Source organism: Nyctibius grandis, chromosome 4, assembly GCF_013368605.1.
Source record: "Nyctibius grandis isolate bNycGra1 chromosome 4, bNycGra1.pri, whole genome shotgun sequence".
In the NCBI taxonomy this organism is placed as follows: Eukaryota; Metazoa; Chordata; class Aves; order Nyctibiiformes; family Nyctibiidae; genus Nyctibius; species Nyctibius grandis.
In genome coordinates this window covers 68,627,384-68,651,969 of record NC_090661.1, presented here as the reverse complement: position 1 = coordinate 68,651,969, position 24,586 = coordinate 68,627,384, and the positions used below count along the sequence as shown (strand labels likewise).

At 47.1% G+C, this 24,586-nt stretch overlaps 1 protein-coding gene across 2 annotated transcripts in view; it reads right to left on the bottom strand.

Moving 5' to 3' along the window:
- Nucleotides 1-23,502, bottom strand: part of SLC35F4 (solute carrier family 35 member F4) — a 132,537-nt gene extending 109,035 nt beyond the window's left edge. For both annotated transcript variants that reach the window (XM_068399539.1, XM_068399540.1), the window contains exon 1: nt 23,400-23,502. In XM_068399539.1, the coding sequence (XP_068255640.1) occupies nt 23,400-23,502 (103 nt within the window). The remainder of the gene's footprint in view (nt 1-23,399) is intronic.
- Nucleotides 23,503-24,586: the final 1,084 nt, after the last annotated feature.

The following is a 24,586-nucleotide window of genomic DNA, read 5'->3' as shown; positions in this document are numbered from 1 at the left end:
CAAGGCTGGTCCCTTTCTATATTTAGAATATGAAAAATCAAAATTTCATTCAGAGATACAGTCTTTCAGCTAGAGCACGTAATGATGGTCAAATCTAATTGCTAAAAGGTGACTTATGGGCAAGCTCCACTGACATGAGCTTGAGCTCGGACACACGGCAAGGATAAGGTGTTAGAACAAGCCTGTGCACTACAAAACAGTTTGCATTTGCTCACATGACTAAAAATAATTGTACTCCCTTTTTCATCGATTAATATCTATAAATACTCGCTTTGAGCTTGAAATGACTTTCCCCTAAGCAGGAACTGACCAATTTATGTCCAAACACAGGAGGCCGGGAGCTAGGCGCAATGTCTGAGTTCACAGCAAGCTTAAGGCATAAATCTTCATGTTCCATTGCTAAGAGACTCCGAGTCCAGCTACAGCCACAGACTACACCGACTCTCCAAGGATTTCTCATAGTTTCAAGAAAAATTAACTCACTGCTATACTATGGTTTTAATACAGATGCATTAAAATTATATTACATATGTGTCTTGGTTTATATATTAAATGTCAGACTATGTAATAATGTATTTTTGTCTATAACGTAATACAAAAATAAAGGAGGTCAGATTAAGCAACCTTAACTGTCCCTTCTGGCCTTAAAAACATCTATCAGTCACAGGGCTTTAAGAACACATACACAGAAGCAGCTGATCCAGCTGACAGGCAAACTCAATCAAGGGAGTCTGACCAGCTAAGCAGCTCCCTGCTCTAAACATCTCCGAACTCTAAGGATGCCACTGGTGGTAGCAGTCAACCAAAGCGCATGATTCACGGCAAGCAGATGGCCTCTGAAGGAATTATTAGACAAACACCGTTGCCTGTGATACTGCTGGGTGAGACTCAGCAACTTTGAAGGTCTTTCTCAGCCTGCATTTCTGCCAGAAAATTTCCAGTCCTGGTGGGACTGCTTTTCTCCAACAGTACCATGGACACCTGTAGCAGGTATGCACCAAAAGTGAATGAATTTTTGACAACAATATAACAAGTGATGCAGCTTCAGCTTGGAGCTTCCTCTTAAACTCCCAGTCTTCTAGAAAACTGCAGCCATTCCCTGAACTGTGTCTGTACAGCTGATTCTCCACTGAGATGGGAAGAAACTTTCACTTTCACAAATAATTCTTTCTCCAGGCAATCTCTCCAGGTCGTTAAAATCATTTTAGTTCTTCCTCCAACGTACTTGCAGCCTTCCTGTTTAATATCACTTCAGACATAGTGATTAAGCTCTCTATTATGAAAATAACAAATGTTAAAAGGACCCTCACTTAGCATCCTTCTGTTTGACAGTGAGCCACTGATCGCAACCCCAGGTCTGGCTCTTGAGCACTTTTCCACACAGTGAAATAATTTCCCTGTCTTGTCGTGCTGGGCAGTATCAGCAGCCATATGCACTAAGGACATAAAGTAATTCTTCTGGGCAAGGCTGCACTGGTGAGACCTCAACTGAAGATCTGTGTCCAATCTGAGGAAACGGATTTTAAGAAAGGTCTAGGCTCACTGGATAGAGTCCAGAAGAAAAAGATGACAGGCAAATTTCTAGAAAGTATGACTACACAGAACGAGTGGAAGAATTTGGTTTGTTTAGTAAAGATGAAGGAAAACAAGAAAAAATGTCACGAGATCTATAGGATATTGCTGCAGAGGAGGAGACCAGTCACAAGGTGACTAGGACAAGTATTGGGTCTGAACTACACCAAGACAGACTTAGACATGAGGAAATAACAGTAAATGAAGCACTGGAACAGACTGCCTGGAAGGATGGGCAATCTCCACCACTGATGTTTTAAAAATGGATTAGACACGTATCCATTAAGACTTCTATAGGTGACCCAGCTCATTAAGACACTAGTTATTTCTCCATACCTCTGTCAGTTCTGCGATCCTCTTATTAGATGATTATGGCTCAGCCCCAGGAGCTCACCAACAGAATTTTTTAAAAGTTACCAAATCCCAAACATTGTAATCAGGCAAAACTTCCCCTGACTCTGGAATCTGGATCAACAGCAAAAATGTCAAAGACCACATCAGGTTCTGCCACTCTTTGCCATGTAACTTCATTTGAGGAACAAATCATTATTCAGTCTGGGTAACATCCCACTTGAGAAAGAAAATCATCGCAGACTGACTCACAATTTGGATGCCTGTCCATGATTTTGTAAAGTTTTAGGACTACCTCTGTGGTTTTACACTTGCATCCAATCTCCACAATTACTTTAAAATGTTCTGCTGTAATAGAATAATCAGAGGCAATTATGGAAGGTCAGAGAAAGAGCAGGAATAATATATTCTGTTAGCTCCTTCTGATAGTTCACGATGTGGAGCATTATAATTGTGTCTGGGACACATCCCCCAGCCTACTTCAGAAATGCCAGCACTCCCTGGGGGATGGCACTGAAGGGGTTCACAGCTTTCAGATCTCTCTTCAAAAAGATAAAGATGATGACTTCCAAAAGTCAAAGGGAATCAGAAACCTCTTCCCCAAAGATCAAATGTGAGCATGGAGAGCTGTAAGAATAGGTGCTGTGGCAGAAGGATTAAGACATCCTTCACCAACCCAACTAGGAGACGAGCGCTGCTGGATCTTATCCTCACTAACAAGGAGGGTCTGGTTGAAGCAGTGAAGGTTGAGGGCAGCCTTGGTTGTAGTGACCATGAGATGGTAGAGTTCAGGATCTCATGTGGCAGGAACAGAATAGCTAGCAGAATCACAACCCTGGACTTCAGGAGGGCCAACTTTGGCCTTTTCAAGCAATTGCTAGGGGAAATTCCATGGGACAGGGTACTAGAAGGTAAGGGGGCCCAAGATAGTTGGTTAGCATTCAAGGACTGCTTCTTCCGAGCTCAAGATCAGAGCATCCAGCAGGTAGGAAGTCAAGGAAGGGTACCAGGAGACCTGCATGGTTAAACAGGGAACTGCTGGGCAAACTCAAGTGGAAGAAGAGGGTGTACAGATCATGGAAGGAGGGGCTGGCCACTTGGGAGGAATATAAGTCTGTTGTCAGAGGATGTAGGGAGGCAACCAGGAAAGCTAAGGCCTCCTTGGAATTAAACCTTGCAAGAGAGGTCAAGGACAACAGAAAGGGCTTCTTCAAATACATTGCAGGTAAAGCCAACACTAGAGGCAATGTAGGCCCACTGATGAATGAGGTGGGGGCCCTGGAGACAGAGGATAAAAAGAAGGCGGAGTTACTGAATGCCTTCTTTGCCTCTGTCTATACTGCTGGAGGCTGTCCTGAGGAGCCCCAGACCCCTGAGGCCCCAGAAGAAGTCAGGATAGAGGAGGAATCTGTCTTGGTAGATGAGGGCTGGGTCAGGGACCAATTAAGCAACCTGGACATCCATAAATCCATGGGCCCTGATGGGATGCACCCACGGGTGCTGAGGGAGCTGGCGGAAGTCATTGCTAGGCCACTCTCCATCATCTTTGCTAAGTCGTGGGCAACGGGAGAGGTGCCTGAGGACTGGAGGAAAGCGAATGTCACTCCAGTCTTCAAAAAGGGCAAGAAGGAGGACCCGGGTAACTATAGACAGGTCAGCCTCACCTCCATCCCCGGAAAGGTGATGGAACAACTTGTCCTTGGTGCTGTCTCTAGGCACATCAAGGATAGGGGGATCATTAGGGGCAGTCAACATGGCTTCACCAAGGGGAAGTCATGCTTAACCAACTTGATAGCCTTTTATGAGGACGTAACCCAGTGGAGAGATGATGGTAAAGCTGTGGATGTGGTCTATCTTGATTTCAGTAAAGCGTTTGACACGGTCTCCCACAGCATCCTCGCAGCTAAACTGAGGAAGTGTGGTCTGGATGATCGGGTAGTGAGGTGGATTGTGAACTGGCTGAAGGAAAGAAGCCAGAGAGTGGTGGTCAATGGGACTGAGTCCAGTTGGAGGCCTGTGTCTAGTGGAGTCCCTCAAGGGTCATTACTGGGACCAGTTCTATTCAATATATTCATTAATGACTTGGATGAGGGAATAGAGTGTGATGTCAGCAAGTTCGCTGATGACACAAAACTGGGAGGAGTGGCTGACACACCAGAAGGCTGCGCAGCCATTCAGAGAGACCTGGACAGGCTGGAGAGTTGGGCGGGGAGTAATTTAATGAAATATAACAAGGGCAAGTGTAGAGTCCTGCATCTGGGCAAGAACAACCCCATGTACCAGTACAAGTTGGGGACAGACCTGTTGGAGAGCAGCATAGGGGAAAGGGACCTGGGGGTCCTAGTGGACAGCAGGATGACCAGGAGCCAGCAGTGTGCCCTTGTGGCCAAGAAGGCCAATGGCATCCTGGGGTGGATTAGAAGGGGTGTGGTTAGCAGGTCAAGAGAGATTCTCCTCCCCCTCTACTCTGCCCTGGTGAGGCCGCATCTGGAATATTGTGTCCAGTTCTGGGCCCCTCAGTTCAAGAAGGACAGGGAACTGCTAGAGAGAGTCCAGCGCAGAGCCACAAAGATGATTAAGGGGGTGGAACATCTCCCTTATGAGGAGAGGCTGAGGGAGCTGGGTCTCTTTAGCTTAGAGGAGACTGAGGGGTGACCTCATTAATGTTTATAAATATGTAAAGGGCAAGTGTCATGAGGATGGAGCCAGGCTCTTCTCAGTGACATCCATTGACAGGACAAGGGGCAATGGGTGCAAGCTGGAACACAGGAGGTTCCACATAAATATGAGGAAAAACTTCTTTACGGTGAGGGTGACCGAACACTGGAACAGGTTGCCCAGAGAGGTTGTGGAGTCTCCTTCTCTGGAGACATTCAAAACCCGCCTGGACGCGTTCCTGTGTGATATGGTCTAGGCAATCCTGCTCCGGCAGGGGGACTGGACTAAATGATCTTTCGAGGTCCCTTCCAATCCCTAACATTCTGTGATTCTGTGAACCCAGAGAGGCAAAGGTCAGCCTTAGTCCAGATTTGCACCAACTGCTGCATTCCCCATTCAACCAGCTCTTGCTCTTGCTCCTTGCTCACTCAGACCAAGTACTGAAAAGCAGCTGGATATAATACTAGCTACTTCATAACCTTATGTCGTGAAGATTATAGGCACTGCTACGCTTTAACTTCACTCATCCAACAGGGCATAAGGTTTGGGTGAACTGTCACTTTTGGGGATGGCCAAAATCCCCAAAAGTGGTTGAAGAAGAAAACTCTGAACCTTCTTCTCTGCTGATCTCGCACGTCAATGTCAGGCAAGTGCAAGTTCAAATTTATGTGCTGGTTGCCCTTCTCATCTGATCCACTCCAAACACACAACAGTTTATTTCCCCTGCTTCTTGCACTTTTATGCTCTGATGGAGCAGACATAGATGCCTTTGCATCTCCACCACTGGAAGATCTTTCAGAGGACAAAGAGCTAAACTTCTGATGCTGAGCCACACTTCACATTAAAGGCACATTTATAAAGAATATATAGAGTGCAAATAAGTTGCTAATTATGTCTATAACAATCAAAATATCACCAAAAACTTTATAAAATCCATATACTCATGTAGGGATGTGCTTCCAGTCATCTGTTTATATTTCTGTCTTTCTAATAAGACTAATCATTCTGACTGTCCTTACATTAAATTATTACTCTGTTCAGAAATGGAGGGAAAAAACATTTCTCTCTCCGACATTTCCCCTCTCTTCGCCAGGGGAGGTTCAGGTTAGACATTAGGAAGAATTTCTTCTCAGAAAGGGTTATTAGACATTGGAAGGGGCTGCCCAGGGAGGTGGTGGAGTCACCATCTCTGGAGGTGTTTAAGAAAAGACTGGACATGGCACTTAGTGCCATGGTCTAGTTGACATGGTGGTGTCAGGGCAATGGTTGGACTCGATGATCCCAGAGGTCTCTTCCAACCTGGTTCATTCTGTGATTCTGTGACATGCCCTGCAAATGACTTCCCCTGTTCTCGACACCCCTCTGACAAGTTACACAGGATCACAGTTAACCTCCAGCTTTCTCCTTTCGGCTAGTAATAAGGACACTTTTGCAAAATTCGATGAAGAAACTGATAAATCTGACACACTTGCTCCTTAACCTCCTCTTTCTCTATGCCACTCTCTGAGCAGCACTGAAATAACAGATATGTCCCCACTGTCTTTTACAGGCAGACATCAGCGAGTTGTGGCCCCATTCAGAGCCCACCACACACAACGGGGCTTATTAGAGCTAGCACAGCGCAGAGCTGCCATGGCACCACGGTTTCTAACTGGGACTTGCCTGACATCCACGTGGCTCACAGCGTGAGCAGAGCAAGTTCAGCTCTACCCAAAGACTAAACATACAGAGTAAGAAGCTAAAGCCAGCTGCTCTCGAGCCAACAAAGCAAGCTCATTAATTGCCAGTGCTGCACCTCTCCATCAATCACAGGACCCCTAGGACTCCACCACAAACTCTGCTCCAGTATCTGATCTTAGCAGAGGGAAACGAAGCTGAACTGATTAAAAAATGCCTTGGGACCACCCTTTTTCTCATGCCATCTAGGCTTCTCTGCAGCCTCTGTCAACGCAGAGAAAGTCAGCTCTAATTTGCCAGCCAGCTGCAACAGTCACTTCCCAGTTCCCATCAGCAGAGGATCACCAGATAGCTCCAACCCAGCCCTCCCCAGCACTGCGAGGACTGCGAGCAGCGCAGTGAAACAGCACTGCGGTTACTCGACCCAGCTCCGTGCATGTAGCCCCCGACTGCCCTTGTTATGCCGTTCATGTTTAAACATCACAGAGATGGGATAACTAAATTAGTTTCACTGATGGCTTTCAGTACATCTCTTCTCAGACTCTCTTACGAGGGTGCTCAGCCTGGTTTGTCCTATCGTGCTCCCAGAGGTCAAGAACCAGCCCGGAGTACCTGGCTGCCGGCGCTTGGATGTTAAACGTACTCAAATGGTCTCTGCCCTCAAGGAATCTCTGCAAACCCATGAAGTAAAAACAGGAGAGAACTTCATAAACCACCTTCCTTAGGTTTGCAAACATTATCTCATTATCAGCCACTTCTTTGCACTTATGCTTATGAAAGCGAGACTGAACTTCGTATTTTACCTCCAAAGCCGAGCAGAGTCCTCCAATCCAGCAGCATTACATAAATGAGTTTCACAGCAGTGGCGAGAGCCTAATAGATTTTGTAGGTCAGTACTTCTGGCAGATATTTCTCTAAAGGCCGTGTTTTGAGTTCAAGGAAAAAAAAAAACCCCATCCTTCAACTAGATTTTTGAAGGCACAGTCCAGTAAATGTTAATAAGAGTGAGGAAAACCAGAAGGAGGAAAGAGCTGGACTGATTTGTCGTAAGCTGATCTGAAAGTGTTTAGAAAATTCAGGGCATGCGAGGACAAAATAAAAAAAATATTCTAGCAGAGAACAACTCAAAAATAAAAATAGCAGCAGTGGCTAAGAACAGTTCTTCAAAGGGATGTCAGACTTTACAATACTTTGTGCAGCAGCAGTGACTAAAAAGGCTTCACGTTGTCGCTACGTGGCGATACTGAAAACCAGCATTCATTTCTTCAGGGAAAAAAAAATAAGTAACAAAAGCACAGACAGCAGAATAATGAAATGCAATCACAGGAAGGTTGCTTTAAATCCTATTTATAAAACCCTGGGGCATTTTTCCTTGTTCAGTGCCGTCAACACAATGTCAAATTCTGATTTTCAACACAGGTCAGAAATGTCATAACTGGCAATGCCATGGATGGCATAGGTGACAAAAACAATGTCTAGGAAATTAGCCCTTAAAATAAACAAGCAGAACTGGTGGAATTTCTTTATTGCCTTTTCTAAAGCTAAGAGTTACACCAAGTATTAAATTTGCTGCTATAATGGACAAACTTTTATGCTTTATATGAGTCCTCTTGTGCAGCAATGTTTTCTTTCCCTGGGCTCTTAAGGAGCCAAGACATCCAAAATGACTGCAGAAGCCTCTATCTCACTAACCTGCAGGAGAAACAGGCAGCAGCTTACTTTTCCTTCTCTGGGCACCATGACATATTTGTGAGCCTAATAACATCCTTGCAAAGTAAATAAAATATTAAGTATTATCTCTACATTAGACCAGCAAAGAAATAGAGGGCCAATAGTCTGCCACCAGTTTTCTGCAAGTACAAAATTAACCTTGGATTTATTATTTCAAATAAAAGGAGATGATCATCATGAATATTTTATAACATTTTCTGTAAGCTTAATAAAACAACTACATTCTCTCAATTCTTTTAAAACTACAAAGGGTTCACAACCATCATCTGCGATGCTCTACAGACCTTTACCAATAGCTGTGGTTCTGGAAATTAACCTTTTATCCATTCAATTTCAGACCAAAACCTGAAACTGTCCTGTAGAAACATTTTATTGTTTTTACTACATCATCTCAAAGTCCCAAACAAAGGCAGGTGTACCCTGTGGGACTCCTGGCATCCCAATACAGTCTGGAGAAGTAGCCAAACAGCATGAAGCCAGCGTCTCTCCTCCCAGGCTAGTATCTCGTCTGTGTGCTGGAAGGAATTATGAAAAAGATATACTGGCTTCACAGGATGCTTATTCACACCAAACAGGCAAATGCTTTGTTTTCTTTCTCCTCCTCTGTCTCCACAGATACTGGGGGGTGGGGGAGGCCTGACTCCAAGACTACATCGGGATTACCCCTCATTTGTCAGCTCAAGAATTGTACCCAAAGAACCAGCAGCAGCAGAGATAAGCAATTCCACACCAGCAAAACGGACAAAGCCACTTTCCTGCAGAATTGTGTCTTCTGACCAGATTCTCCAGTACCTAAAAAAGCAATTAAACTAATTCATGGAAGAAATATCCATCAAAGGCTACTAAAATATACATACACCAAGAAATTCCCAAGGCACAGATCAATGAAGGATGGAAGCGCACCAGAAACCTGCATTATACTCTTCCCTGCACATCTCCTGTTGACCACTGTCTGACGCTGGATGTTAACTAGATGCATCTTTAATAAGACCCCAAAAATTTTATGCAGCACATCTCATCTTCAGGAGTGAGCTAATTCTACAGCTTTCCCACTGTGGGAGAACCAAGAGGGCCCCCATTTTCTAGCTGTTTTTATAAGGTCCATCAGGGCTCCATGCCTTTCACACCCTCCAACTCCTGGTAAGTTTGCTTGGATTTGTCCAACAGATTCAAAAGTTACAGGAGGAGGGAGTAGGGACAGCGACATGATGTTCGCATAAGCCTTGTTTCCTTAGGAAACCAGGTTAAGAAAATCAACAGATGAGTTACAAGACGTTCTGTAATCTTCTTTTAAAACACCCAGGAATGAGGTGCAAAGTCCTAACAGGACATACAACGATGTGTTTGACAAGGAGCAAGTGCTTACATTAGGCAAAACAACATCATCTTTAAAAAGTGAGTCCATGATAAAAGAGAGACCCAGTAGCAACTCCAAAGAGCAGGAACCTCGTCACCCACAGACCTACCACAAGGCACAGGGCTATTTGTTCCTTTCTAAATCACCCCTTTTACTCTCTTCCAGACCTAACAGACTGCTACAAAAATATCATAAATTAGAGAGTATGAATGATGTCAAAGCCTGCTCTCAGAGGGAGGCTGGGAATGGCATCATGTATTCTTCAGTTTGGGAATAGACAGACAATTTTTGTTCATAGCCTATAAAAAAAGACATCAAAGGCACCAAATATACATCCTTTCAGATCTTCCCTTCAACGAGCCCAGTCCGATGCCACAGACACAGGGAGAGAAGGGAGGCTGATAGGATTAAAAGGGAAAGTCAGGAGCAAGGAGAATGGCTTAAGCTGCTGAAATACACAGGGAAAGCCTAAATGCAGCAGAAGACCCAGTATCTACACAATCAGTTCAAACTGCCCTGTGTTATCCCAGCTGGTTTCCAGAGAGATCTGCTTCTGAATACCTGACTGTGACAGGCAATAATGACCATAACCCTCAGATGAAGGCCTATGAGTCTTCTCTTTGTGTGCCTAAAGGATATTTGGCAATTCAAACTACAGTACCTGTCCACAGTCTCAAGTAGAGAAACAAAAAACTTGGGGAACGTGAGCAAAATGGGATGACTTGTTTTACCCAGCCACACACCATCCAACACCCACAGGGAGGATGTGAAGGCAAGAGTCACGAAGCCACCAGAGGATTCTCCTGCTCTAAGGTGATCTTTTGCCAGGTAACACATCATTAGGACTGCTTCACTGCAGGGGGAAAAGCAAAAAAAAAAAAAGGGCAGAAAAAAGGATCAGAACCTTGATCCTGTTCTCCAGAGCTCTGCTCATCAGAAAATCCTAAAAAAGGGGCTTAAGTTTTGTCTACAACTAAACCAAAAACATCCTCAGCTGTGAAGATCCCACATCTGGGAGCAGCTTTGGAACTAAAGTAAATGTGAACCCAGACAACTGAGGTCTGTCCCTTACTATTATTTGTACAGCAAATCTGAGATCCCAGCTAAAATAAGAGACCAAAACCAACATCTGTTAATAAAGTGCACGGTGATAATGATAGATTTCTTCTACCCTCCGTTCCCCTATACAGGGTAAACCTGAGAGCTGTACCTCCCATTTTGTTTGCCTCCTTGAAGCAGTAAACTATAAGGAATGCCTTACCTCCACAAAGTGCTATGAAACTTCACTACACTGTGTAAATGTTTTTAACCAAGAATAATGAAGAGGCACATTTTCAAAGAAGTGCCTCTAAAAGTTACACATACAAAATTTGAGAGCACTGCAGCTAAATCACATGTGCACACTCACCAAAGTGGTATTTCGAGGCATCTACCTTATAAACTTTGGCTCTCCAAAGAGCCACCACTGCATCTGTGCACAGCGTTAATAGTTGAGTTTAAGCAAGTTCTCTAGATTCTGCCCACATACAGACATCTTTTCTTCTAGCTGACTTCTCTAAGCCCAGAGCCGAGCATGCCTGTCTTCACAAGGATGCTCAAAACAGTTGCTCTGAATTCACTTCAAAGCAGATGTGCACAAAGACACTGCACAGACCCTAGCTAGAAATAGAGTTGCCCTAATTTGATCTGATTAACCTCCTTTCCAGCACTGAATGCATGGAAACAAACAGGATGAACTGGAAAACCCAGCTAAGCAGTTTCTTCAGTGCTTTCGCCTGCCGCAGTGCATCTACAGGTGAAGTACAGCCTCAGCCTTTGAAGTTGACCCTCTGAACAGCCAGCGAGGTCTGCATGCGAGAGCAGATGGCCTTCAGAAGGGGAGGTTCAGGTTGGACATTAGGAAGAATTTCTTCTCAGAAAGGGTTATTAGACATTGGAATGGGCTGCCCAGGGAGGTGGTGGAGTCACCATCTCTGGAGGTGTTTAAGAAAAGACTGGACATGGCACTTAGCCCCATGGTCTAGTTGCCAGGGTGGTGTCAGGGCAACGGCTGGACTTGATGATCCCAGAGGTCTCTTCCAACCTGGTTGATTCTGTGTGATTCTGTGATATTCCTGCAACCTGTACCTCTGTGAAGACACTAGGTCAGGTGACAGTTGTACACTTAACTGCACACTGAAGTCAGTCCAACGTTCCCTGCAAGCATCAAGCTTTGTGGCACACTACCACAGATAATCCATGCCCATTGCCAAAGGGTACCCCAAGAAGAGTGACAGAAGGCAGGCCTTGTACTGGATGAATCACCTCGACAGGACACATGGCTCGGCACACCAACAACAGCTCAACTATGTTTTTCAGCTGAAAGATATCTTTTGTTCCTTCCCCCAAGGTTCTTTTTTTCAATGCATGTGAAAAGTGGCACTTCTTTAGTGACATTCCAGACACTTCACTAGTCAGATTTTTTTTTTTCCTCAGAAGATATGTTCTCAAAATGTTTAAAGTTTTCTTCTAATCTATTTCCTCACTTCCTTCCCATTCCATCCCACCTTGGAAAGAAGCAAGAATTGATAGAAAATTAGGAAACTTCATCACATGTATTCTTCTTTTCCATCTTCCCGGTAAATGCTAAGTTCAATCATTTTCCACCTGCTCTTTGTGTTAGCAGCCTCATTGAGTACTGAGAACGGAGCAAGTGCTTTCTCACATGTAGAACAAATCCTCCTTAGGTAGAAGTCCAAACTGTGGTACAGAAACACCACAAAGAGTTCACCTTCCTATCATCCACGCTGTCAACATTGAAGGATTTCCTCTGGTGGAATGCTGCAAAGCATCCCACTTGCACACAAGCTGCTACAAATTCTAACCCCTGTAACTTATCACACAACGGATTATTTCTGGCACTGCAGAGAAAAAACCCAGCCTGCACTCACACATTTCCAAGGCTGCAAACTCCACATGGCAAGCTTTGTCTAAGAAATGATTAAAAAGTCCCAGGATTAGGACATATAAAAGAAAAGGGTCATAACAACTGCACTATAACGACTACGACATCTTACTCCAAGTAATATAAATCATGCTGTGAGAACTAATGCAATCACTTTTCTGTCTCAGAGCACTCCAACAGAGAACACGTGTTCCAGTCTTGTTTCACATGCATCTTACACAGGCACAGCAGCACGTAGTGTCAGTACTGTCCTTAGACATTCAGGTATACAATGGCCATTAGCTGGAATGAACCCACACAGTTGTGTTCTTATGAATCATATGAAAAATCAGTCCCCAATAGGAAACCTTTTTGGCAAAATGCTCAGCATCTCCAACTACCCCATTAATAATCAAGGTGTGTGTTAGCCCTCATCAAAAATGTCCCCCAGAAGACTAAGCCTCTGCAGGAAGAGAGATAGCTGTACTCTGTATTGCTTCAGCAGGCAATTTCTCAAGCAATACTGCTTCAGTGCCATGAACAGCTACGTCCCAGTCATGTCGCAAGCACAGAATGCCCGAAACAGGAAGGAATGAAACTGCAACAGTTGCCAGGTTGGGTTCAAGCTACAATTTATTTCTCACTCTGGATGAAGAGATCACTACTATGACTAGTGGATACGGTGGAACTGTTTTGGTGGAGTCGTATTGACCCATGAACTGCCACGCTGGTGCTTGCCTCTCCCTTCCTCCCTCCCAAAAATGTAATCGGAAACTTAAATGGGAATCAAAACAGGCATGGGAGCTCTTCTTGCATCAGACAAAATAGGCTGGACAGCTCCAAGACAAGGAACAGCTTTAAGATTGCCAGAAACAGCAGGAAACATCATCTTCCACCCTAGACCTGAATCCTGCTCCCATGCCTTAGTTCATAAGGAAACCAGAACAGGAGCAAATCATAGAATCACAGAATGGTTTGGGTTGGAAGGGACCTTAAAGATCATCTAGTTCCAACCCCCCTGCCACAGGCAGGGACACCTTCCTCTAGACCAGGTTGCTCCAAGCCCCATCCAACCTGGCCTTGAAAACTGCCAGGGAGGGGGCAGCCACAAAAGGCTCTACAAAAGGACAGCAGAGACAGCTTTCTCACTCCCTTGTTCTGCTACCCCTGATCCAGCCCAGCTGAACACAGGAAAGGGCAAGTCACAGAATCACAGAATCACAGAATGTTAGGGATTGGAAGGGACCTCGAAAGACCATCTAGTCCAATCCCCCTGCCGGAGCAGGATTGCCTAGACCATATCACACAGGAACGCATCCAGGCGGGTTTTGAATGTCTCCAGAGAAGGAGACTCCACAACCTCTCTGGGCAGCCTGTGCCAGTGTTCGGTCACCCTCACCATAAAGAAGTTTTTCCTCATATTTGTGTGGAACCTCCTGTGTTCCAGCTTGCACCCATTGCCCCTTGTCCTGTCAAGGGATGTCACTGAGAAGAGCCTGGCTCCATCCTCATGACACTTGCCCTTAACATATTTATAAACATTAATGAGGTCACCCCTCAGTCTCCTCTTCTCTAAGCTAAAGAGACCCAGCTCCCTCAGCCTCTCCTCATAAGGGAGATGTTCCACCCCCTTAATCATCTTTGTGTCTCTGCGCTGGACTCTCTCTAGCAGTTCCCTGTCCTTCTTGAACTGAGGGGCCCAGAACTGGACACAATATTCCAGATGCGGCCTCACCAGGGCAGAGTAGAGGGGGAGGAGAACCTCTCTCGACCTGCTAACCACACCCCTTCTAATACACCCCAGGATGCCATTGGCCTTCTTGGCCACAAGGGCACACTGCTGGCTCATGGTCATCCTGTTGTCCACTAGGACCCCTAGGTCCCTTTCCCCTATGCTGGTCTCCAACAGGTCTGTCCCCAACTTGTACTCATACCTGGGGTTGTTCTTGCCCAGATGCAGGACTCTACACTTGCCCTTGTTATATTTCATTAAATTTCTCCCCGCCCAACTCTCCAGCCTGTCCAGGTCTCTCTGAATGGCTGCGCAGCCTTCCGGTGTGTCAGCCACTCCTCCCAGTTTGGTGTCATCAGCGAACTTGCTGACAGTGCACTCTATTCCCTCATCCAAGTCATTAATGAATATATTGAATAGTACTGGTCCCAGTACCGACCCTTGAGGGACTCCGCTAGACACAGGCCTCCAACTGGACTCTGTCCCATTGACCACCACTCTCTGGCTTCTTTCCTTCAGCCAGTTCACAATCCACCTCACTACCCGATCATCCAGACCACACTTCCCCAGTTTAGCTGCGAGGATGCTGTGGGAGACCGTGTCAAACGCTTTACTGAAATCAAGATAGACCACATCCACAGCTTTACCATCATCTCTCCACTGGGTTACGTCCTCATAAAAGGCTATCAAGTTGGTTAAGCATGACTTCCCCTTGGTGAAGCCATGTTGACTGCCCCTAATGATCCCCCTATCCTTGATGTGCCTAGAGACAGCACCAAGGACAAGTTGTTCCATCACCTTTCCGGGGATGGAGGTGAGGCTGACCGGTCTATAGTTACCCGGGTCCTCCTTCTTGCCCTTTTTGAAGACTGGAGTGACATTCGCTTTCCTCCAGTCCTCAGGCACCTCTCCCGTTGCCCACGACTTAGCAAAGATGATGGAGAGTGGCCTAGCAATGACTTCCGCCAGCTCCCTCAGCACCCGCGGGTGCATCCCATCAGGGCCCATGGATTTATGGATGTCCAGGTTGCTTAATTGGTCCCTGACCCAGCCCTCATCTACCAAGACAGATTCCTCCTCTATCCTGACTTCTTCTGGGGCCTCAGGGGTCTGGGGCTCCTCAGGACAGCCTCCAGCAGTATAGACAGAGGCAAAGAAGGCATTCAGTAACTCCGCCTTCTTTTTATCCTCTGTCTCCAGGGCCCCCACCTCATTCATCAGTGGGCCTACATTGCCTCTAGTGTTGGCTTTACCTGCAATGTATTTGAAGAAGCCCTTTCTGTTGTCCTTGACCTCTCTTGCAAGGTTTAATTCCAAGGAGGCCTTAGCTTTCCTGGTTGCCTCCCTACATCCTCTGACAACAGACTTATATTCCTCCCAAGTGGCCAGCCCCTCCTTCCATGATCTGTACACCCTCTTCTTCCACTTGAGTTTGCCCAGCAGTTCCCTGTTTAACCATGCAGGTCTCCTGGTACACTTCCTTGACTTCCTACCTGCTGGGATGCTCTGATCTTGAGCTCGGAAGAAGCAGTCCTTGAATGCTAACCAACTATCTTGGGCCCCCTTACCTTCTAGTACCTTGTCCCATTTTATCAAGACCATTAAGTCTTGACCATTAAGTATTAAGTCCATTTTATCAATCCTATTTGCACGAGAAGTCCAGGAAGAATCAATATGTTTTTAAAGTAATAATAGAAAGGTCTTCTTTGTGTGGCAGACACACCAAAAGCCTGTGACTCGAACACATACTGAATGAATTCACCGTTGCCACTCAAAGTGCCTGGGATGCTCTCATTTACAGCTCTGCCATCACTGTGTAAGCCATACCCTGGGTATTAGCTAGGCATAACGTTACAGATTCTATCTTCGTGCAGTGAAATTTGCCATTCTGCAGAGGGCCAGCCCAAACCGTAGGCCACCAGGGACTCTCACTTCACCTTACTGCAAGAAAAAAAGATTTTCAGTCTCACTAAGTAGAGCTGGTCCACTTGGTGAATAATTTAACCAGTCAGTTAAGCACTTCACTTTTTTCCCCCCCACCCTATTTGTGCATTTGCCACAAAGAGACGCTGGCTTTTTTCGCAGGCATTTTCATTATTCATTATTGTGATCATCCAGCAGCAGGTTTGTGTGAAAAAATTCCTGCCACCAGTTGTTCAACAAACAGCAAGCCGCAAATTCACTTTCATGGGTGAATTCCCATGCACGAAGCTGAGCAAAAGCCCATCAATTTCCAAGCGTGCAGAAGAAATAATTGCAAACTTTTAAAACCAGTAATAATAATAATAATAAAAAAGGAGTTCAAGCATGGGGAAGCTTGCTCAGAACCATCTGGCACTTTGGAAGATTATTTTACCATATTTAACCAAGACCAGAGATGCATCTGCCTGCCTGAGTGGATGGGGAAGACGATGTAAGGGAAAGAGTGCTGGAAGGACAGTAAAAATAAGGGACATGTCTTCTGTGCACTCCAGAAGAATGCCAGGAGCTCATGGCATAACCAGGTCATTTCTTAATGAGCTACTTGCAGCAGCAACTCTTTTAGGAAAAAGAGGAAAAGAAAGCAGCATGCAGCTCCATGCTGCCATGATATCAGCAAGTCGAGGGAGCTTCAAGCCAGCTCAGGTGAACGGGTGCAAGCGAGGTGAAGCAGCAGGCTGCCGGAGAGCCGTGCCACTCGGGAGCACAAAGCATGGCCCAGCCATCACCCAGAGGGCCAGGCAGCAAGGAAGCCTTTCTGTGAGAAGGGCTGGAGCAAATGCGCCCGAGAAGGCAGTTGAACTGAAAACCAGGCAGAAGACACGTGTAGGAAGCTACCAAGTTATCGAAAGCACCTCTACCAACCTTAGCACCAGGCCAGGTTCAGCGCAAGATCTGCTGCGCAGGCACCAGTGGAGGAAGAGATCGCTCCATCAAACATTATGGCTTGTTTTGCACAATCTCTGGCAAATTAACACACACAGCCCCTTACTGGCTCAATTTCCCCTGCCAAATAGGAGTAATTTTTCTCAAAATCTTGGCAAACTTCTTTATGAGGCATCTTTAAAGCTTGGGAAATAATTCTTGTTTAGATAAATAAGACTGGGAGAGACTTTCTGGCCATTAATTTCATCCTTCTGCTAATTTCCAGCCTTAATTTATTCATGGCCTGTTCATACCATTTGGCTGCATGCCAACACGCCATTTCAGTTTAAATAACTCTTTCCCACATTTCCCTGTTCATCCTCCCAAGATGTATTTGGAGCAGCAGCCATGTTCCCATCTTGGCTAGCCTACACAAGCCAAGCCCTGCCAGTCCTCTCGCAAGGGTATGCTCCCCATCACCGTGGTCCCCGTGCTGTCCTTGCTGATTTAATTTCATCCCTCCTGCCCTCAGTTGTTCAGAACTGCACCCATACACCATGGCATACTCAGGTACTGCAGTTTCATGGCTCAGCTCCCAGGGATTTGACCCAAAGAGACCAAATCAGTCCCTCACAAAAGGCCAAGGACTCAATCAGTTTCCTCTCCCACTAGTTAGTGAGACCCCTCATACCCCAAAATGCTTTGAGTCCCCAAGTGAAGGTGAGCTCCCACGCTCCAGCCACGAGTGCAAGGCTGCCATACTGTCCCTTCCACCACAAACTGAAATCTGCACAAGCCCTGGCCCTACTCCACTAAAGAATACATAGTCGGTCTTGCCAAAATTAGCGGGCAAAGGAGTATTTATAAAAATCTGTTTTGCTGAAGGAAATTACTTCACAAGTTATTGCTACCGGTGCTGGTACACAGCCATACTTTTTTTTTTTGCCTGAACAGAGAGAGAAGCCTGCAAGGAGAAGCAACTACAACAGGGACGCATCCTACACCGTGACATCCACCTTTGCAATCCAGTCCCCGTGGCAGCACACCCTCCCTAAAAGAAGGGCCGGGAATAACTCTCCTATGGAAAATCCCTGCCCAGCAGGGAAGGGAAGGGCTTTGAAACAAAGCTTATTCCAGCCTAGGCCTGCATCTGGAGTCCTTGCAACCCAAACCCTATCAGGTGGCACAGGGGCAGATGCCACAACTGGTACAAGCTGAAGCAGCCCTGAGACCTCTCCAGCTCACACAGAGGCAGATTCAGACACCGCTGCCTCCCTCCCAGACCCCCTCAAACACAACTCCATGAAACCAGCCTCATCCACCAAAAATTTCAAAGCACCTCTCCTCAACTGCTCCTTTCCCAGTCTCTCCCATTCCAGGCTCTGCAAACTGCTGGAGAAGCAGCTGGGTGCCTCCAGTAAACACACTGAGCCTTTGCTCCTCTCGCTGGAAGCGAGAAGGCACCAGGAGGGCATGGTGTTCGGTAAGCACGGAGATGATCCGGGTTTGCCATGTGATCCATACTGCAGCAGAGCTGCTGGCACAGCTGCTGTAATCACCAGGAGAAAATTCCCTCCAACGTTTCGGAGTTAGATTTCCCCTCCACAGCCTTTTACTCTGCTCAGAGAGCTGGAGAGCCGAATTGCCAAGCCACTGATGCCGGCTCAGCGTGCCTGTAATCCCAGTGTTATTAAGTTAAGTCCATGCTTAATTGCTTTGCTTTAAACACATTGTCAAAGTCCAGCGGCTTAGTGCAAGTTCAGACTTAAGCAGATGCTTAAGTTCATTGCTGACTTGAGGCTTAACTTGCCAAATTAAACCACAAAACCTTGCTCGAGCTGTTCTAGGGAAGTAAAAAAACACAGAGCTTATTCTCTTCAGCAACTGTGCTAATGTTAAGGCCAGGTTCAGCATTTCTTCCCAGGTGCCAAGCACCGCTAAGGACACACACTGCTGTAAGGGCTTTCCAGCTCCCTGGCAGACACGTCTGGCCATGCAGCTCCATCGGAGAAGTGGCCACCCACTATCACACCGTGTGCCCAGGAACACGGCCACCAGTCCCACTGCTGCGCAGACACGAGACACCACCCTCTGCTTCTAGGAGCTTATGCAGCTCCAGGGTTTCAATGCAGGTCTGAAGAAGAGGAGAAGGAGACCTCAAAGACGTATGGGAGAACGTACAAAGGGACTGGCTTAAAAGTCCTGCAAGCACCTGCTGGAAGTTTGCATTCATGGCCTGCTGCAGTGGGAATCAAACCCTCCAGATCTGAATGACAGGAGCCTTAAGGGTGGAAAATAAGCTTTGCATTTTAAGAGAAGCTCTGCAAGCATGATGAAAAAGAAAAGGTGATGGCTCATGTGAAGTGCTAGGAGAACAAGCGCAGCCACTGCGTCTTTAGTATGGTTATGCTGTTCTTGTCCAGACCTGAGAAAACAGCACTAGAGAAATGCAGATCTGCAACGCTGAGAGCCGGGACAAGACATAAGACTTTGTGGATGGTGGCAAGAGCTCCATCAAAAAGACATTACACAGGCAGAAACTGCTTGTCTTGGAGGTGGACTTGGTGAAGCTGATGAAGATAAGAGATGAGAAACTTCAGCTGGAGCAGTTTGAATTCAGTGGAAGGCACAGAAAAGGTGTTAGGACAGACTTGAAGGAGAGGAGCTTTGTAGTGTGAAAGTAAAAAAAGCTTTCAGTACTGAGATGAAAGGCAGATGGAGTGGCAGTTGGAAAGAGTCAAAAAAAGAAAGAAAAAAACAAAAACAAAACCTGTACATACTCTTAAGACAGGAGACACTAAACATGATTGTATTACCATCAAAAGTCAGAAGAATGAGAAGTTATGGCCAAGATCAGGAGAGGCAACACTGTTTCCCACTGTTTGTGTAGATAGAAAAGCTGGATCAAACCAAATTAAAATGCACACGTTGAAACACGAATCCAAGGGGTCACGAACATGGAAGCACCATCTGCAGCCCCGGGCCGAAGGCTGGAGCATCTGATCTGCACCAGCACCATGCCCTGAGAAATTATGGAGTAACTTTGAAGGAATTCACTGAAAGAGTCACACAGCCCCTCTTTCCTTCCCACAGAAGCCAGAGACCTTATATATACTCTGTATATTTTAAATGCAGGAATTCAGGGATCAAGCCATGCATCCAAAGGTACATGGATCAAGGACTGGGATCAAGAAGAGCCCTTTTCATCTAAGGAACAGGTAGGGGGGAAGAAAAATCCCATCATATCTTGCTCCATTTCCCGTGACTTATTATGCAGGATACGGGGGGGTTTTTTTGCAATATACATGGATGCAAATACCAAACCAAAATACATGCTTCTGCTTAATCAGATGACTTACAGAGAAATAAAGAAGGTATTTTCCTTCTCTAACAGCTTTTTTCTAAAGGATAAACAAAATTATAAGAGTGCCTGACCCAAAATTAACAAGAATCATCATATGCACACTCCCAAGTCTGAAATAGGTTAGTGCACACAAATATAGAACATGCAAAAGTCTCTAGAAAATACTGCAGTTCTTTGTAATAACAGCTCTTGAACTCTACAGTCCTTTGATATTAGATTTCATTATGATTTGTGACCAGTCCTTAGCCTTCACACACAAAAACCTAGGTATCGTCTGTTAAACCATGGAAAACATGCCAGTCCGCTAAGGGAGGGATGTAAATCACCAGCACAATTCACAGAGCCTTCAGCTTTTTTTGCCATTTTCCAGGGTCCCCCCCCAGGAGTGAGCAGAACAGCAGCCACCTACCCCCTGCCTTCACCTTTCCTAGCTGGGCACAAAGAGGACCCTCAGGGAAGGTGGTGACCATCAGCAGGCTGTCATCATCCAAGTAACATCCCCATCTGGTGCCTGATCAGACCCAAGGGATACCCAACAGGCAGAAAACACAAAGCCATCCTGGGGACAACAGCTGATCCTCAGCTGCCTTCTTCCCCAGGCACCCTTCAGGCCCAAGCAGGAGCAAGGTGACAGCGCAAGCAGATGACAGCGCATGCTACAGGTTCAGGCACACGACAGGACAAAATCTCCTCTGCCACTGGGAAAGGCAGAGACACAACTTACCTGAAAGTCTTGAGCACATTGCATGCCACCAGCACGCTGCTCTCCAGCAAAAGGCACGGGCATCGTTCAGTTGCACTAAAACTGTATTTGTATAGCAGTGACAAAATCATGCCCTCACCAAAATAAACTGAGATATCAAGTTCATTAATAATTAGTTGTACAAACTTCGCACCTCCAGTCAGTGTTGTAGCTGTACTGAACAATTAAGTAAAAGAACTGTCAACAGCACTTTGAAGCAACACCACTTGAAGGCGATACTTCAGCCTAGACACAGGAAAGGAGTAAGATCTCCAAGCCAGGACCTCCAAGGGTGACTCTTGCTGCCTCAGTGCCAAGAGGCTGTATACATTCAAGATGCCTGAAGAATGCCTTTTTCTTCCCCAGGTAGGGGCAAGAACATCCTTGTGAAAATCTTAACACATCAAAGCACTTTATAAACCCAAAACACACAGCCACGAGGATAAGGTAGTCATTCACCAACTGCAAGCTCTCCAAAAACTATGATGCTGGTTCCAAAACTTATGAGACTGCTTTAAAAAGCGTTCATAGCTTAGAAGGGGTACATGCTTTTCATTTACCCAAGGGCATTTAAATATTGGGATACCTCTGGGTTACACACTTCCAGCTTTCCTCTTCAAGCATGATGACCACAAATTTTGTTTATTTTCTTCACAGCAAAACCTGAGATACTAATCACCTTTGTTTTGCCTCAGCACCCAGTCTTCAAAGGTACAAAAGGCTGGGAGATTTGCAATGAAACCCCAAGAGTCAGCACTTTTGAAAGCCTTGGCCTCTCCCAGCACGCTTTATCTAATTTTAAGCAGATGCAATTTGTAGCATCCACAGAACCTGGTCCTGGACTAAGAAAGCTTTTCTTTGTCCGGGCAGTTCTCTCCTGGCCTCCCTGATGCACCCATGCAGAACCACTTGCATTGCCAACACTGAATTCAGGTCTGCATTTTGATAGAGAGTGGGAATGTTGCTGCAGACTGAAAAATTGCATTCTGCCACTGAAGCAAACTTCCGACAAAGTATTAAGCCAGTATCCTCATCCTCCTCTGGTAAAATCACACCGTAGAGACCCTCTGTAGCTGCTGCAGAATTTGGGACACAGGTCCCACCTGGCTCAGACTTAAATAGTCCCTGGACTGTCATGCAGCCATTCCTCCAGATTGTTCTGAGCTTCTTCCCAACTCCTCTGACTACACACAAACCAACTGACCTCACCAAACGATCACAGCACCTGCCATGCTGTTAGCATGCCACCAGTAACAGCCAAATAAAAATCACTGGGCTTGACTGTTTGCTTTTTCAGCTGACCATTACACAAAGGAATTTTTTTTTTAATGGGTTCAATGCATGGCTTTCCTCTGTCATAAAAAGCCCACGGACATGTTTGATATTCGCAGTTTACTAATTGTGCTTTTGTTTACTGTTGCAGTAGAGCTGGCGGAGCACTGCACTGTGTGCTCTGGAAAGCAGTTCACCCCCTTTGATTTCAAGGGGAGTTTAAATATTCAGTTTAAAGTCTGCTCCTTAGTGCTCACCTCATCTCAGGTGGGGGTTTTTTGCCTCCATCCCCCTTTTGTTTTTTAAGCCGTGACAGTCGTAGCTTTTGCAAACTGCAAAATAACTACCAGACAATAAAACCCTAATGCATCCATTTCCTCGGTGGTAAAAATGAATCATTTCTTTCATTAGCCCAACTTTCCCTGTTAAATAGCTCTACCGAGCACTGGGACAGCCACAATTTCAGAGAAACCCACTAAGGTTCTCCCAGCTGCTAGGAACCCGCTGCTCCTAATTAAAAACTTCAAAAGCAAAACTAGTGAATTTCTGCAAGGACCAACTGCTTTAATTTCAGCTGCTTCTTTTAAGGGGGGGGAACGAAAAAACCAACCCAACAGCAAACCTCTAAACCACAAATGCGAGTATTAAAATGGCATGAAGAAAAACCCCTCGGTAACTCCCCACTTTTCTGGAAAAATCTAATTAGTTTTGTGAGGAAGATGAATAATCCAGGAGCTTCACGCTGAAGCGGCCGCCCGGGGTGGGGGAGACCCACCGGGACCAAAACTTTCCCGGTGCGGCGCGGAGCACCCGGCGAGCAAAACCCCCGCGGAGGCGGGCGGTAGGGAGGGGTGTGGGAATAAAAAACACACCTCAGGACACCAGTGAAAGGTCCCCGCATCCCCCCGGAGCGGCGGCTGCGGGATGGAGCCGTGGGCGCCGAAGTTGGGCGGCGAAACGCCGTCGCCCCCCTCTCCCGACGCGCTCCTCCACCGGCCCCCACGGCCGCAGAGCCCGCGGCCCGCCGAGCCTCCTCGGGGGACAACCGGGCAGCGAGCGGCCCCGGGCCCCCCGCACACACCCCCCGAGGGGTGGGGGGGGCATTTTGGGGGGCCACGGCTACCCTCAGGGCTCTACCCCCCCCTCCGCACCCCAAGGGCCGGGAGAGCGCCTTACTTTTCTGGCTGGAGTAGCCCGGGTAATATCCATAGTAGCCCGTGATCCGCAAGATCCTGTCCTCGATGGTGGCCACGCCGTTGGGTGCTGCCTTCCCATCCATAGAGGGCGGGAGACCGCGAGCGGGGCGGCCGGGCGGGACGCCGAGCCGAGCCGAGCCGAGCCGGGCCGGGCTGACAGGAGGAGGAGGAAAGCGGTGCGGGCTCGGCCGCCGCAGCTCGCGGTGCCGCCGGGCGCTCGCTCTGCCTCCGCCGCCTGGTGCAGGACGGGCTCCGCAGCGCGGCGGCCCGCGCCCAACCTGGCCTCTCCCACCCCCCGCCCCGGGCGGGAAGCGGCGGTGCGGGGGAGGAACGGGGTGGTGGGGGGGGCGGCACTTCAGTCGTTATTTAAAGGCAGGAGGAGGTGGGGATGGGGTGGTGGCTGCGCCGGCCGCGGCTGAGGCGGGAAGAGGGGCTGAGGGCCGGCTCCGCGCCCCCGGCACGCTCAGGGGGTCTGTCCTCAGCGCCGCGGGCCCGGGCACAGGCAGCTTTGGTCTGTGTAAATAAACCCTGGTGTCACCCTGTTCCTGCCCAGCCCCCCAAGTCCTCCCCAGGCTGGTGACCACCCGAGGGACACGGCTGTCTGTGGGGTTGAGGGGGGGTTACTCCGGCTTGAGGGACGGTCAGTGCTTCCCCGCAGACAGCATCGGTGAGGAGGGTGTCCCGAAGTGGTACCTGTGAACCACAGACCTGCAGGTGCAAGTCCTGAGATTTGGCCCCCACGGGTGTCAGAGAAAGCACAGAGGCCAAATTTAGCCCCTCAGAAGGGGGGAAGGTTTCACTACCGCGTGCTGTCCACGTCCCTCCAGAGATGCCCGTGTCACTCAGGGCACCCCGGTGGCAGCTGAGCTGTGAGAAAGTTCAGAGGAGGAGAAGGCATCTCTGCCCTCTGCCACCCAGGCAGGTTGTACACCAGCTCTAACTAAGGTATAGCCATAGGATGTCCTCTAAATCCTTGCCTGCGTTTGAGAAAAAGAGGTGAGAAGTTCACTGCTTGGCTTTGTAACTCATTGCAAAGGCTAATTCTCTCTTTAGTAACAATCAGGCTTTGAATTACTTGACTTTTCCTGCTACTGGTCCTTGTTACGCTTCCCTGTGCTAGACTGAAAAGACCGTTAGTAACCAGCCTTTTTTCCTCCAAGATGTATT